At 49.3% G+C, this 15,890-nt stretch overlaps 1 protein-coding gene and 1 long non-coding RNA gene across 5 annotated transcripts in view; one reads left to right on the forward strand and one right to left on the reverse strand.

The window, feature by feature from the left end:
* CASTOR2 (cytosolic arginine sensor for mTORC1 subunit 2) overlaps window positions 1-3,796 on the reverse strand; it is an 83,625-nt gene extending 79,829 nt beyond the window's left edge. Inside the window, exon 1 of the mRNA XM_003481005.4 lies at window positions 3,483-3,796. Coding sequence (XP_003481053.1) covers window positions 3,483-3,595 — 113 coding nt within the window. The 5' untranslated portion in view covers window positions 3,596-3,796. The remainder of the gene's footprint in view (window positions 1-3,482) is intronic.
* Window positions 3,932-15,890, forward strand: part of LOC102168016 — a 166,852-nt gene continuing 154,893 nt past the window's right edge. The window contains exons 1-4 of one of the 4 annotated variants that reach the window (XR_001307391.2): window positions 3,935-4,222; window positions 4,983-5,055; window positions 6,027-6,107; window positions 9,632-11,117. This is a non-coding gene — a long non-coding RNA (uncharacterized LOC102168016). Of the gene's footprint in view, window positions 4,223-4,982; window positions 5,056-6,026; window positions 11,119-15,890 lie in introns of those variants that run through there. The other 3 variants (XR_001307390.2, XR_002342331.1, XR_001307389.2) reach the window with 3 other exon arrangements.

A 15,890-nucleotide genomic window follows, 5' to 3' on the forward strand; every position in this document is an offset into this window, starting at 1 on the left:
GAGCACGCTGCACACCCAAGGGCTGGACCTAACTGTTGAATGTGGGTGTCACTGGAACCTGTAAGAGCAAATCTCTCAGCTTGGGCCAGAACGATGCTGATTCGACTCCTGACTCTACCACTTATAGTCTGACCTTGAATAAGTCACTTAACATTTGAGCCTCAGATTCCTTCACTGCAAAGCAGGTGTAAAACCTAATTCACAGAGTTGTACAGAATCCCAGGCCAGGATCTAGCTAATTCCTATTTTAAAGCCCTAAGATGCAGTGCCACCTCCTACAGGAAGCCCCTCAGGCTCCCTTAGGCAGCCCCCCAGATCCTTCTGTTACCCCTGAGACATTCCCTTCCCTGCTGTCTGGTGATCACCTCTTCCTTTTTTCCTACCAGGCTCTGAGCTTTGCAGAGGAAGAGGCAGGGTATCTCAGCATCTCTCTCTTTTTTTTTTTTTAAATTTTTTATTTATTTTTATTTTTTATTTTATTTTTATTTTTTCGTCTTTTTGCTATTTCTTGGGCCGCTCCCGCGGCATATGGAGGTTCCCAGGCTAGGGGTCTAATCGGAACTGCATCCACCGGGCTACGCCAGAGCCAGAGCAACGCTGGATCCGAGCCGCATCTGCAACCTACACCACAGCTCACGGCAACGCCGGATCGTTAACCCACTGAGCAAGGGCAGGGATCGAACCCGCAACCTCATGGTTCCTAGTCGGGTTCGTTAACCACTGCGCCACGACGGGAACTCCCTCAGCATCTCTTGAACCCAGCTGCATCCCCACACCGAATGGGTATCTACTGACACCACATCCCTCCCCAAGCCTCCACCCAGGTAGACACGAGAGGGAGGAAGTGACTAAGTCTGCCGGGGGTGGAGGGAAGGGGGGTTCAGGAAAGCTTCGGGTGACAGCACTAGACCTTGAGGTTGACGAGGAATTTACTAGTGGGGGGTTGGGGGGAGGAGGTTCCAGGCAGAGCTGAAAATACTACAGCAGGGAGGTTGTGAAGGGAAGTAAATTGTGGGTCATAGAGTATTTGCCAGAGAGTGACTAAAGATGAAGATTCTGGATCCAGATTCCCAAAGGTCTCAAATGCCAAGCCAAGGATCACCCCCACAGGGAGCAATCAAAACCCTGCAAAAAACCCTGCACACTGACCAAAAATGATAAGGCCATGGGCCACCACTTGGGGGCAGGTATTGCTGAAAGAATCACAAAGGACCAAAAGTTCTACCTGGATGACTGATCATTGAAAACTCACTTAAATAAGATATCCACAACCCACCGCCCCTTATTATTTGCAGAAAAGCCAATTTCCACCATCATTCCATGCTACATCCAGCAGCTCTGTGAAACCTAGTGGGCCAAGTGGTGCTGTCTTCATTACTGACAGACAAAGTGAGAGCCAGAGGAGCAAAGGGACCTTGCCACAGTCACACAGGCAATAAGGGGGCTAGTTACAACCTGAAGCCAGTGTTCTGGCCCAGAATGATGGGGAGGGAGGGAGGCAGGCCTTTGGCCATTTGACCAATGTGCTCAGCACTTTCCAGAGCCAGACCCTGGAGACATGGAGATGACCTTTGACCTCTGAGTCATCTTGAGACTAGACTGGTCACCTGGGCCTCAGAGCAGCTGCCTCTTGCAAGCAGAGGGAGAAGCAGGACCCACTGAGGGTGGGTTTCTGTGGTCAGACAGGTCAGCAGGGGCTCGCCCCCCCCCACCCCAGAGGCCTATCTCTTGAATCCTCCAAGCTGGACTCTGGGGGTGGCGGCTGGAAGAGGGCCAGTCCCTTTACAAAGGCAAAAGGGAGTGGCCCTTCACAGCCTTTCTAAGAAGCCCCCAGATGCCCCCTCCTCCCAGCACCCAGGCCCCGCACAGCAGCAGCCTGAGTCATCATCTCGGTGGTTGGAATGGTAGCGGAGAAATCAGCCGGGGGGCTGCCTGGGGCTGAGAGCCAAGGGTTGGAAAAACAAGGCCATTTTCTCTTACCTCCAGCCCTGGACTCTCAAGATAGGACAGGGGGTGGGGAGCAGAGGGCAGGTAGATGCAGGATGGGTGGTGTCAACAGCCAGAGAGGACAGGGAGGCAGGGGGCTCTGAGGAGGCCAGTGGTGGGGGCGGGGGGAGAGGTTCAGAATCTGAGCTGTTGGCTTTTGTTTTCAAATGACCTGTTTAATAATTACCTTTGCAATAAAAGGAGCCAGGGCCCAAAGAAGGTGAGGATTTCAACCCTCCATACCCCACTGAGCAGCCAGAGAAGAAAGTAAACAAGATGCTACTAGCTCTCTCTTGGGTCTCACAAACAATGGTGGGACGGAGCTGCCTGCTCAGACACACACACATCAAAATGAGATTTCCAGGCAAGAACTTTCACAGGCAGATAAGACGCTCCGATTGAATTATTTCCCTACATCCTTGGACCTCCCCTGAGCTCAGTGCCCGAGAGGGCAGCCTAGGGGGCCAGTCATTTTAACCTTAACCTTGACCTGTAATTTATTCATTCATTTTGCTGAGAAGGAGAACTACCTCCACCTTAACCACTGCCTCCCCCCAACCCAAGCAGCAACAACTTCATCCTTTAAAATAGTCACAATGGTGGACAAACAAGGGATTTAAGTTACAGCAGCTAGCTCGCACTCACACTCCACCGGGCTCCAGCTCTTTAAAAGCCAAAACCAAAAACACATCCTAATCCAAGCACCCACCGAGACTCACAAAGTCGGACCCCGACACGGCACTGGAAAAATCCAACTTGTTTTTTTTTTTTTTTTTCCTCCTTCTTTTTTCTTCAACCTCCCAAGGCCTTCAACTATTTTCCCCCTGCAGCATCCAAGCCCAGCCTCAAGGCAGAGCCATAAACATGCCTGCTCCTCCTTCTCCCATGGTTCGGCACCCCCCCCAACCTTCCTGGACCCCTAAGAAAAAAAACCACAGCGAACCTCAGCCGCAGCCCCCTCCTCTGCCCTCCCCTAGCCCCCCGCGTCGTTTGCAATCATCGCAGGCACCTGGAGATAAACACCCACTAATGATTTTATGATTTTCAGCTTTGGGTAGCCGCGCTCAGCAGAATCCCTTCCCCCCGCCCTGACGACGCGGGCCGGCCCAACCGAGGGATTGGGGGATGGGGGGCGTTAGTTTGTTATTTTACACTGCCGCGTTTCCACACCTGTTTTTCATTCATTCATTCGTTCGTTCATTCATTCATTCACAGATTCGTCACAGCTGCCTACCCGGCTTCTGAATCTTGGGGAGAGGATGAGAGGAGGCTGAGATGGGGGAGACAGCGGCAAGGGTGCATCTTGGGGGTGGGGTCGGGGTGGAAGGACCCTGTTGGAGGGAAGATTGGGTGGCTTCGTCAAACACAAGGAGAGCGATGGGGCGGGGGCGCTCCCCGGGGCTGGAAGTTGTTTTCCGAGCCGCGGCGCCGAGGACAGCCGCCCGGGTGCGCCTCTTTGTCTCTCCCCGGCCGGCGTCGCGTCCCCGCGCGCTCACCTGGTCTTGGAGGACAGGAAGGCAAGTTTGATCAGGCCGTAGGTGAAGAGCGGGATACTCTCCTTGGCGACGCTGGCAACTTGCAGCCGGTGCTCCAGGATGTGGAGTTCCATCGTCCGCCCGCGCTCCGCGGCTGCTCATCCGCGGGGGGCGAGTCGCGGCCCCCGCCCCCTGCGCGCCCAGCCGGCACCGAGCGCCGCGGGCAACCGGCCCGGGGACCGGGAGCTCGGCGCCGGACGGGCCGGGGCGGACAAAGAGGAGACCCGCCAAACCGCGAGGGGCCGCGGGCGGCGGACGGCGGGCTGGCGGGCGGCGGGCGAGGGCGGCAGCGCTGGCGGAGCAGCGGCGCGCGGCGCCCGGCGCGGAGAGCAGCTGGTGTTCGCTGTAACAAACAACTTGCCACTCAAACGCCGGCCCGTTGGGCATGCGCGGCCGCCGCGGGGCGTGCCGGGACTTGTAGTCGCGGAGCCCGGGCGCCCGCGGCAGCTGATGTCAGGGGCTGGGCTGCCGCACGAGTGGCCTGCCGGGTGCGGGGGAAAATGTTCGAGCGCGAGCCCCCGCGGGGCCACTGGGGAGACGGAGGGCAGAAACGGGGGCCGTTGGAGCCAGCCTAAGCTTGGGTGTAAGCTCTGTCACTCAGAGCTCGGGACTAGGCGCTTTTGGGTGCAAAACGAGTGGCCCACACAACTCCCTGGCTAGAAGAGGCCCGAGTCTGGGAGGGGAGAGATTTGGAGAAACCGGTAATTACAGTGCTGAGAAGCAAAATAGAGGAGTACCGGGGACAGAGTTGGGGCCTCAGGGGGTTTCCTGGAGGAGGGGCCCTGCAGAATGGGTTCTGAAGGATGAATGGGAGCTCGCTCAGGAGGGGGAGGGGGCGCGCGGCGACGGAGGCCAGCGGCCTTCCAGGCAGAAGGAACTTCGTGTCCAAAGGCACAGAAGCGTGAAAGTCCCCACGGTGCTGTATTTGGCTTTGCTGAAGCGGAAAATGTGAGGGAGGAGAGGCAAGAGATAAGGCGGGCCCAGTAGCCAGGAGTCTGGTCAAGAGGGTCATGCGTGCAGAGCTAATGAGGTGGCCGTTTATCCGGCGGGAGAGGAGTGAGAGGAGCGTGATGGGGACTGCGAATTAGAGGCGTCTGAAAATGCATCCGAAGGGCTTCCCCCTTAATGGCTGACTGGTTTTGAAATTTTCTAGGTTAAAGTTACCAGCGCTTTGCTCTTTGGCAGAGTAATTTGGGGATGTGATCAGTCAGGTTTACCTGCTGGGACTGCCTGGGAACTCTCATTTTGAGGAAGATTCTGGCCATGCTCCTCTCCCATATTCCTCTCCAAGCCCTCCTCTGTTAGGGACCCATCAGGCCTCACTTCCACAAAGGGGTTTGAAGCCTGCAATCAGGCAGCTCTTCGAGCATACTGATCTCCTTCCCACTTTATTTTCGCTAAAGAATTTATCGCCATCTGATACGAACATCCTTTTCTGTTTCCTTTGTCTCCGTCTTCTAGAATCTCAACTCCATGAAGTCAGTGACGTGTCTCTTCTCTGCTGTACTCCGGGTGCCTGAAATGTGCCTGGCAGGTGAGAAACACACTTTGAATGTTCATGGAACACATAAATGCAACTTCTGCTCTTTTAGAATCTAGAGACCTAGAAGGCCCCAACAGAAATGCATTCAGAGGCCAGGCAAGTGTGAAGATGTGTGAAGCAGTTGGGTTTCAGACACTTGGAATGGTAGAGAAGAAGGGAGGCCAGCTGGAAGGCATAAAATTCATTTAAATTAAAACAAAACAAAACCAGTGGACCCTTCATGGCTCAGCGGCTAGGATCCATGACGACGTGGGTTCGACCCTGGCCTCGCTCAGTGGGTTAAGGATCTGGCGTTGGCGTGAGCTGTGATGTAGGTTGCAGACATGGCTCGGTTCCTGATTTGCTGTGGCTGTAGCACAGGCTGACAGCTGCAGCTCCAATTCGACCCCTAGCCTGGGAACTACCATAGGCTAAAGCCAAAAACAAACAAACAAACAAAAAAAACAAAACCCAACACAAACAAAAAACAGGTAAAATCAAATAAGGCTACAGGCAGGATTTGGTCAGTTTTCTGACTTCTGCTCTGGATGGCTGAGTCACTGTCTTTCAGTTTGCAGGCTATGACCCATGAGAGGATGGTGAAATCAATTTAGCAGGGCATGACTAGCATTAAAAAATAAATATGTTGAAGTTCCCGTTGTGGCTCAGCAGAAACGAATCTGACTAGCGTCCATGAAGATGCAGGTTCGATCCCTGGCCTCGCTCAGTGGGTTAAGGATCCAGCATTGCCATGAGCTGTGGTGTAGGTCACAGACTCAGCTTGGATCCTGCTTTGCTGTGGCTCTGGCTGTGGCTGGCAGCTTCAGCTCTGATTTGACCCCTAGCCTGGAAACCTCCACATGCCTCGGGTGTGGCCCTAAAAAGACAAAAGCATAAAAATAAATAAGGAAAAGCCAATAGGAAATGATACAGAGCTTTGCACATAGTGTGGGTAGGTTACTGTGATCTTTTCTATGTTTCAGGAAACTTTCATTTTGGCCACATATGTACCTGTGTGCAGGCATGTGTGCTTCTGTGAGCATGCCCTGGATCTCAATGCCAAGGTATTTCTTTCTGTGTGTCTTGGTCAAAAACATTTGAAACCACCAGACTTTCTAGTTAATCAAGCCAGACTCTTGTAAAGTTTGCAAATTTAGACCATGTTGGTTGGAGTTCCAGAATTGCTTTCGCTGAGCTGTATTTGGTGCTTAAGATTTTCGTGATACTGACTCCTGAAATGAATGCTGGGATAATGAGGAAAATGACCTCTAGGTTGCCCAATCCAGAGGATGGTTTCAGACTGGGGCTCGGGTGAGACATTCACTCTCAAGGTCGTGCAAGTCCTGGCTGGGCACGTTCCTATGGAATTCATTCTTCTCTTGATTCCTTCGTGTTGTGTTCTTCTGGTTCTTTGCTGGTTCTTCTGGTTCTGCATCTTTGGTTTCTTCTCTGCCCAACCCTAAAATGAGTGGAAACCCTCATGGTGCTTCTTCCCATAATGCATTTTTACAGCAGTGGCTGCCGGCACATCATGCCTCCTGGCGAGGCATCCCCACACTGACTTTGGGTTTGGCCACGTGACTCTCTTTGGCCCATGAGGTCTTAGCTTGGTAGCAAATGTGTGAAGTCCTGTGCACTGAGACTGCCCACTTAGGATGCTGCCCTGAGGCCAGTGCAGAGAAGCCCAAATGAAAGAGCACATGGAAAGAGAGGCCCAAGTGTTTCAGCTGAACCCAGCGCCCTGCTGACCGCTGGCATCAACTTGACATGTGAGTGAGCTGATTTGGGACCTTCTAGCTCATGGTCCAGAAGAATGCAGCCACACAATGAGTCAGGTGAAACCAGAAGAGGAACGGCCCCACCAGTTTATAGAGGATTAGCAAAACACAGCTGACCCTTGAACAACACATGTTAAAATTGCTCGGGTACACTCACTTATACGCTCATTTTTTTCCAGTAGTGAATAAGGCAGTGGTATGTGATCCATGGTTGGTGGACTCTGTGGATGGACCTGTATATATGGAGGAACCACATATATGGAAGGCCAACTAGAAATTATAAGCAGATTTTTGATTGGGCAGAGAGTCAGTATCCCTAATCCTCACCTTACTCAAGGGTCAGCTGTAGCTGTGTTTAGCTGCTAAGATTTGGAAGGGTTTATTGTGCAGAAGTCCGTGCCTGATACATTCCCTCAACCCTCATCTTCTCTCACTCTATGGGTGGACTTAATCCCTGGCTTCTAACGCGTTGACAGCCCTCAATTTGACAATTCTAGCTCAGAACATGTTTCCGAAGCCCTGATTCACCTTTCTAACTTCCCAGTGGTGGGTTACATCCACCTAAATGTTCACAGGCTTGGGCCAACCCAGTCTGCATAAACCTTACCTCATCACCTTACCCGCCTCAGGCCATCTCCTCTTCCTCCTGTAATCTGTCCGGGTTAAGAAGCAAAAGGTTGGGCGTTCCATTGTGGCTCAGCAAAGAACCCGACCAGTATCCATGAGGATGCAGATTCAATCCCTGGCCCCGCTCAAAAGGTTAAGCATCCGGCGTTGCCATGAGCTGCTGTGTAGGTTGCAGATGCGCCTCGTATCTAGTGGGGCTGTGGCTGTGGCTGTGGTGTAGGCCAGCAGCTGTAGGTCCTTTTCACCCTCTAGTGTGGGAACTTCCATATGCCACAGGTGCATCCTAAAAAGCCAAAAAAAAGAAAAAAGAAAAGGGGGGGGCAAAAGATTGACACAGTGAAAGATAAGAGGCTGAGGGGCCTCAACACCCTTACCATTCACACATCCTGGTGCCTCAGTTTCCTCATCTGTAAATTGGGGTTGCCTTAAGAACTCAAGGTGGTATGTGTAGGTGCTGAGTACAGGCCTGGCCAAGGGGAAGAGCCTGATAGGCATGAATTGTTGCTGTTATTTCATTTGTGCCCCAGGCCGGCCTTACTGCAGCTGTTTGATAGCCTGGGAACTGATTCTGGAGAGCATCAGGGCCTGAGATTTTAAAGGTAGGATTTGGGACAAATTGTGCATCACTTTCTTGATCCCTAAAATGCTAATGTCTGGAGGGCTGCCTCCCAGGAAGGTGGTGAGATGTTGGTCATTAAGTCATTGGGACAGGAAAACCGTAGCTGAGTCCTGCAGAACTAACACCCAGCCTCGTTTGGATTGTAAGCACAGGGGAGGGAGGGCTGGGATGATGTGGGCCTTGTTCACTCAAGACTTGTGCGATGACTCAGGATCAATGCAGGTGGTGGCTGGCCAGTGGGGGTGGCCTGGGGGCCCTGAGTGACAGCAGATCCAAAGCAGCCCCTGAGTTCCTTCTCGGCAGGTCACAGGAGAGGGGGCTGTACCCAGGACATCTTTTTGGACATTGCAAAAGTGACTTGCTCTCTTGGAAGGAATCTGGTCTCTTTAAAATCCTTTGTGAAGATGCAGGAACATCTGCAGTGGGCACTGCTGGGACTGCTCAGGAGATATTAGCCACATCACGGTGAAAAGAGCAATTTATCAGAGGATGTTCCTTCCAGCGACGGAGAACCTTTCAGAACTTGATTGCACTTAATGCACCTGCCTTTCCAAAGGGTTTTTATTCCACTCTCAAATGAGATAATGAAGCCCTTTAATTTACTGTTCAACTCCCAAACAGAGTGAGTGGGTCAGGCCCGAGGAGATGGAAGGCTGGACCCAGGCTCAGGAGGCCAAGTGCACCTGGCCTGGGACTGCCCGTCTCCTGGTGGGAGGCGGCACGGAGCCCCAGGCAGCCCAGGGTCAATCCCGGCCTTGCAGCTTCCTTCCTGTGTAGCCCCAAGCAAGTTGCTTACTCTGTTGAAGCCTCGGTGTCATCATCTGTAGAGGGGAGATGAATGATAGCACTGATGCGGCAGGGCTGTGGTAAGGATTAAGGGTGATGTGGCTAAGTGGGCAGTGCCTGGCCTGGGTAGATGCTCCATAAATGGCAGTTGTCATTGGGTGGTCAAACAGCCCTGACACCCAAGAGGAGACCGTGCTGACCTTTGGTCCTGGGGAATGCTTATGTCCACGACTCTGCCTTAGAATCACAGCAACAGCACCAAATAAAAGAACCTTCAAGGCCTTTACCCCCTGCTCGTCTGCCTGTCCCATCCTGACTGTTTCAGTGGAGCCAGCCTTTGTCTATCAGACAAATAGAAGGTAGATGGATGGCTGTAAAAGCCCAGCCGTGGGCAGCATCAGAGCCTATCCCTGCACCTTGCCCAAGCCTCCCTTTTGGACCTGGGAGCTCCTCCACTTCACTTGCCCTGGTTCTCACCCTCTTGTGGGCATGTGTATTCCAACACACATGGTGGAGTAGGCTCTAGGTATACCTAAGGGGGCCTCATTAGATTTGCGTTAATTACAATAGTCTCTCCCCCAACCCCGAAGCAATAGAGTTGCTCATTCTGACAACATCAGTGTATTATGATAATTTTCCAAGCATGGCAGTAAAGCATCCCAGTAAGGGGTGTGTTTTCTCATTTGCCCAAAGGTCAGTGTAGATGGATGTTTTACTCTCCTTCCAGCGCTGCTCCGGTGGCTTCCCTCTGCTCATCCCCACCTTCCCCTTATTGTAGGATTCTGGCATTTGTCCTCTGCTTCCTGCCTGGGGGGGACCAGCCAGGACTTGCACTCTTGGCCTCACTCCAGCCTGGCTTCCTGACCTGCTCTTGTCTGCTTGGTTCCTGACCCCCGATTGGCTCCCGCTGACATCCCCCTCCTCCCTTCACTCTGAACACATACGTCTCTACCCTGCTCCGCTTGCTCCGACTTTAGCCCCCCTCCTGATCATCATGCACACGCACCCCATGTCTATTCTTGCGTTGGCTGATAACGGCCCTGAAAGATACCCTTGTGCTAATCCCTGGACCCTGTAAACTGTACCTTCTATGGAAAAGGGGTCTTTGCAGAGTTCCCATTGTGGTTCAGTGGTAATGAACCCAACTAGTATCCTTGAGAACTTGGGTTTGATCCCTGGCCCTGCTCAGTGCATTAAGGATCTTGTGTTGCCGTGAGCTGGGGTACAGTTTGCGGATGTGGCTCGGCTCCCATGTTGCTGTGGCTGTGGTGTAGGCTGGCAGCTATAGCTCTGATTTGACCCCTAGCCTGGGAACTTCCATAGGCTGCACATGTAACCCTAAAAAAAAAAAGTAAAAAAAAAAGAAAAAAGAAAAGAAAGAAAAAGAAAAAGCGAATGAGATGGGAAGTGTAGCCTGGATTAGCCAGGTGAGTCCAATATACTCATGGTATCTTTACAAGAGAGAGACAGAGGGATATTTGGCACAGATGGAAGAGGAGAAGCTGATGTGACCACAAAGGCAGAGGTTGAAGTACTGTGGCCACAAGCCAAGAATGCTGGCCACCATCAGAATCCAGCCACCAGGATTCTCTCTTGGAACTTCTGAAGGGAGCACAGCCTTGATGATACCTTGATTTCTGCTGGTAATACAGATTTTGTATTTCTGCCTTCCAGACCTGTGTGAGAATAAATTTCTGTTGTTTTAAGCCGCCAACTGTGTGCTCGTTTGTTACAGCAGTCGTAGGAAACTAGTTCTGTCATCCTCTTTGGGAAAACCTTTTGCCTGGTCTAGGTTAGCTCTGGGCCCTGACTCTGTTCTGGTCCCCATGGTCCTGGCCCTGAAAGGAGCTCCCTAGCCCTTCAGATGGGGCCTGGGTGCAGATGCTGCAATGCCAGATCCCACTCCAGGTGGGGGAGCCTGGGGAACTTTGTATCAACTGCATAGGCATTATCTGCTGGCGATCTCCCACAGGGCCCCCGGGGTGGTAGACCTCCTAAGAAAACATTAATCTTATCTTTTCTCCCCTATAAAATGATCAAGGCTTGTTATGGGTGGGGAACAGATCAGACTGTTCAAAAGAGCATTTGCTGAGGTCCTACCGTGTCTTAAGCTATGTGATGGGCACCTGATACTTGTTACCTCGTCGAAGTTATCTTTCTCTAGTCTGGAAGTAAAAATGGGGCAATATCAATGGTAATAAAAAGTATTCCTCTGGGAGTTCCTGTCGTGGCGCATTGGTTAATGAATCCGACTAGGAACCATGAGGTTGCAGGTTCAATCCCTGGCCTTGCTCAGTGGGTTAAGGATCCGGCGTTGCTGTGAGCTCTGGCGTAGGCCAGCTACAGCTCCGATTAGCCCCCTAGCCTGGGAACCTCCATAGGCCGTGGGAGCGGCTCAAGAAAACACAAACAGCCAAAAAAAAAAAAAAAAAAAAAGTATTCCTCTGGCTTATTTCTTTCCTGCTCTAATGGGACCTCTTTGCCTTTCAAAGATTTTACTATTTATTTCCTAGAGCCCCAGAAGGTGTCTCACTAGTACTCATGAACATTCTTCTGCCACATTTTCCTCCTCCTGTGATTGACTCTCAAGCTGGGATGGCTGCTTTCAAGCTTTCTGCTGCCGGCCTCCTTCTCCCCTGCTGTGGCCCTAGCTCCTTGGGAGGCTGAGGTCCTCCCCAAGATGAAGGTTGGCTTGGCTGTAGGCCAGGCCTCTGAGCCACCCCCATCACCCTAAAAGGGAGTTGCCTCTCCTCACTTGTCCCTTCAGGCTCGCTGTCCATGGTCACAGGGCTACAAAATGTGCACTGTCAGCTCTCAGTACTGTGTAGACCTCTTAGGGAAGGAGCTCCCCCCAGACCATATTCTCTGAAAAATGGTAGCCGTGACGTCTTCCATCCTATGGTTTTCATACAGTGTGACTCTGATACTCCTTCTCCTTGGTTCTGGATGGACTTGTGACTGTGGCCAAAAGGACACAGCGGATCATAAAGAGTGATGCAGCTTCCACTGGTTTGCTTGGGTTGCTTGTTCAGAGGACCCGGCCACAGGGCCATGAGGGAGCCCAAATAGCACAGGAGAGGAGCTGAGGTTCCTTGCTTACAGCTTGCACCCATCTTTCTGCCATGTGAGTGCACCCTCTTGAAAAGTGGATGGTTCAGCCTCAGTCAGCCACCTTAGCCAGTGCCACCTGGAGCAGAGAGGAGCTCCCCCCTGAGCCTTGCCCACAATGGATTCATGAGAAGAATAAATGTTTGCTGTTGTTTGAAGCCACCAAATTTGGATGGTTTATTTATTTTTTCATTGTGATCGACAATAGGCACGGTGTTTCTCCAGTTTTCTTTTGTATTCTCCTTCCTTGAGACTCAGACCTGGAGCCATAGGACTGAGCCCAGGGTCAACCCAAAGGACTGATCTGGCTCCATCCACTTGGAAATTACATTTCCTTTCTCTCAGGTTGAGCCTCTTCCTGGGAACCTCTTGGGTCCCTCTCTCTAACTGATGCTTGGGGCAACTTGTCCTCTGGAATTGATTGGCCGTCCTTAAATCCTGGAGGGCCAGAGTGTTCCTTACAGCCAGAACATCTCCTCCATGTCCTTCCTATCCGCCACCCGAATCACAATCTCAGTTATTTTACGAGGGTCGAAACTGGAACTTGAGAAGCTGAATCACTCTTCCCAGGGAATTCAGCTAGGAAGTGGAAGACCGAGGTTTAGATACATGTCTCTCTGGCTTTCTGCTACCCTGGGGGCTGCTTCCTTGTGCTGTGTGTGGTGGCCGATGCTCCAGAGGGGCCCCCTTCTGTTTCACTAAGGATCTAAGACACTTCGTCATTCTCCCAGATTCCCCGAAAAAAAAAGATGTATGTTCAGATGGCTGAGGAGCATGTGAAAAGGCACTCAACCTTGTTAGTAGCAGGGAGATGCAAATTAAAACCCCGGGCTTACCCTTACTGTGATTGAATGAAAGGTACATCTCTCAAGCCACCTTCCGTGGATTGGTGTCCCCACTCTATGTGTCCCCTTGGGCTGTTTTGGCCAACTTGGGCCATTCCAGCTTTAGTGCTCCCTCTGGGGTGAGTGGGGGCTCACCTTCTCCCTCTGTTTGTACCTGCTTCCTTTCTGACGACAGGTGTAGATCTCAAGGACATGTCTTAGTAAACATCCTGCATGCAAACTCCATCTCTGAGTCTGTTTCCAGGCGGACTGCATCAGTGACAACCACACATCCACTAGAATGGCTGAGATATCTTGGAAAAAAAAAATTATCCTGTTTTCACGTTTTGAAACATATAAACTGGAGACAACTCCAAACATATATAGCCAGTTGATTTTTGGCAAAGGTGCAAAGGCAGTTCAATGGAGAAAGGATAATAATTTCAACAAATATTGATGGAACAGCAAGGAAGCAAGAAACAGTAAAGAACCTTGATTACCTATACCTCACAACTTATGCAAAAATTAACTCAGAAATAGATCGTCGACCTAAAAGCAAAACCTAAAATTAAAATACTCCCAGAAGGAAACAGGAGAAAAACCTCTGTGACTTCAGGTTCTTAGTTATAGCTTCTAGATCCATGAGCTGTAAAAGAAAAACATGCTAAATTAGTTTTCATCAAAATTAAAAAAATCTTATTTTCAAGAGACATTCTTATGAAAATAGGAAGACAAGCTACAGACTGGGAGAAAATATTTACATGATAAAGCACTCGTATCCAGACTTTAAAGAATCCTGAAAATTCAATAATGAGAAAACAAATAGCTTATTAAAAATGATCAAAAAAATTGAACAAACCCTGCAGGCAAGAAAATATATGGATGGCAAATGAGCACATGAGAGGATTTTGAGCATCATTAACTATCAGAAAAATGCAATTTAAAGCCATAATGGTATATTATTTCTCACCTATTACAATAACTTAGAAAACAAACTTGACACTACCAAGTGCTGGTGAAGGTGCTGAGCAACTAGATCTCCTACAAAATGATACAGAAAATTCGGAAAATGGTTTGGCCAGCTTCTTATAAAAGTAAACATATATTTACCATGTGACACAGCAATCCCACTCCCAGGTGTTTACCCAGAAGAAATGAAAATGCATGTTCCCACACAAACCGGCTCCCAAATGTTTACAGCAGATTTATTCATAATTGTTCTTGCTGGAAACAAACCAAATCCACTGTAACTGATGAACGGCTGAATAAATTGGTACATCCATACAGTGGAATACCATTCAGCAATAAAAAACTTTTTTTTTTTTTTTTTGTCTTTTTAGGGCTGCACCTGAGGCACATGGAGGTTCCCAGGCTGGGGGTCGAATCAGAGATGTGGCTGCCAGCCTACACCACAGCTCATGGCAATGCCAGCTCCTTAACCCACTGATTGAGGGCAGGGGTCAACCCACAACCTCATGGTTCCTAGTCGGATTTGTTTCCACTGAGCCATGATAGGAACTCCAGCAATAAAAAACTTTTGATGGAGTTCTCATTGTAGCTTAGTGGTAATGAATCCGACTGGTATCCATGAAGATGCAGGTTTGATCCCTGGTCTTGCTCAGTGGGTTAAGGATCCAGCATTGCCATGGGCTGGCAGTCGCAGCTCTGATACAACCCCTAGCTTGGGAACTTCCATGTGCCACACGTGTGGTCCTTAAAAGAAAAAAAAAAAACCCAAAACCTGTTGATACACTCGATAACGTGGATGAACCTCACACATGCTGTGCTAAGTGGATGAAGCCAAACTCACAAGGCTACACACTGTGTGATTGCCAGAGCCGGAAGTGGGGGAAGGGGTTTGATGCCTACCAAGGGGAGCCAAGAAATTTTTTTAGAGGGATACAGTTGTATCTTAATTGTAATGGTGACCACACAACGGTATGCATTTACCATAACTCACAGAACTGTACCCTAAAGATGAAAATTTACTGTATGCAAATTATATCTCAATAAACTAGACTAAAAGTATTAAACCAAAAAGCGTCTTTTATTTTTTGCTATGGTAAACAGAATTTTAAAATAATATATTCTAGTTATTAGTGGTGCATAGAAATGTTTATGAATTTTATATGTCAGTTTCATGTACAGCAGTCTTGTTGATGACAAGATTTATGTCTAGATTCTTTTGGATTTTCTTTTCTTTTCTTTTTGTCTTTTTAGGGATACACCTGAGGCATGTGGAAATTCCCAGGCTAAAGATCGAAATGGAGCTGTAGCTTCCGGCCTACACCATAGCTCACGGCAATGGTGGATCCTTAACCCACTGAGCAAGGCCAGGGATCAAACCTGCTTCCTCATGGATACTAGTTGGGTTCGTAACCACTGAGTTACGATGGCAACTCCTTCTTTTGGATTTTCTGTGTATATAGTTATACTTTTTCTTTTCAGTTAATGCCTTTTTATTTTTTTTTTTTTACTTGCCTTATTTCATTAGCTGGGTACTTTAATGCTGAAAGGAAGAAGTGATAGAGGATACCCGTTATTGTCCCAATTGAATTGCCTCTAAAATTTTACACTTAAGTGTAATATACACAGTAAGTTTTGAACAAATACTCTTTATCACATCAGTGACATTATATTCTATTTCTGGATTACTTTTTAAAAATCTTTTTGATAGTATGAATGAATATAGAATTTTATCAGATGCTTTTCCTGCAGCTATTGAGATGATCATTTGCTCTTTTTTTCATTTAATCCTGTAACATGGCATATTACATTAATAGATTTACTTATTATTCAGAAGCTAGATCCCACCTGTCCAGTAACTATTATTTTACATGTATATTTTTTTCACTGAAATTGAATTTGTTGCTAAGTTAATTTTGCTGATGTTTTAAGATTTTAAAATCCATGTTCATAAGTATATAATGAATCTATAATGGCCTGGAGTTCCCATCGTGGCTCAGTGGTTAACGAATCTGACTAGGAACCATGAGGTTGCGGGTTCGATCTCTGGCCTTGCTCCATGGGTTAAGGATCCGGCGTCGCCGTGAGCTGTGGTGTAGGTTGCAGATGTGGCTCCGATGCGTTGCTGTGGCTGTGGCA

This window comes from Sus scrofa, chromosome 3 (assembly GCF_000003025.6).
Source record: "Sus scrofa isolate TJ Tabasco breed Duroc chromosome 3, Sscrofa11.1, whole genome shotgun sequence".
NCBI lineage: Eukaryota > Metazoa > Chordata > Mammalia > Artiodactyla > Suidae > Sus > Sus scrofa.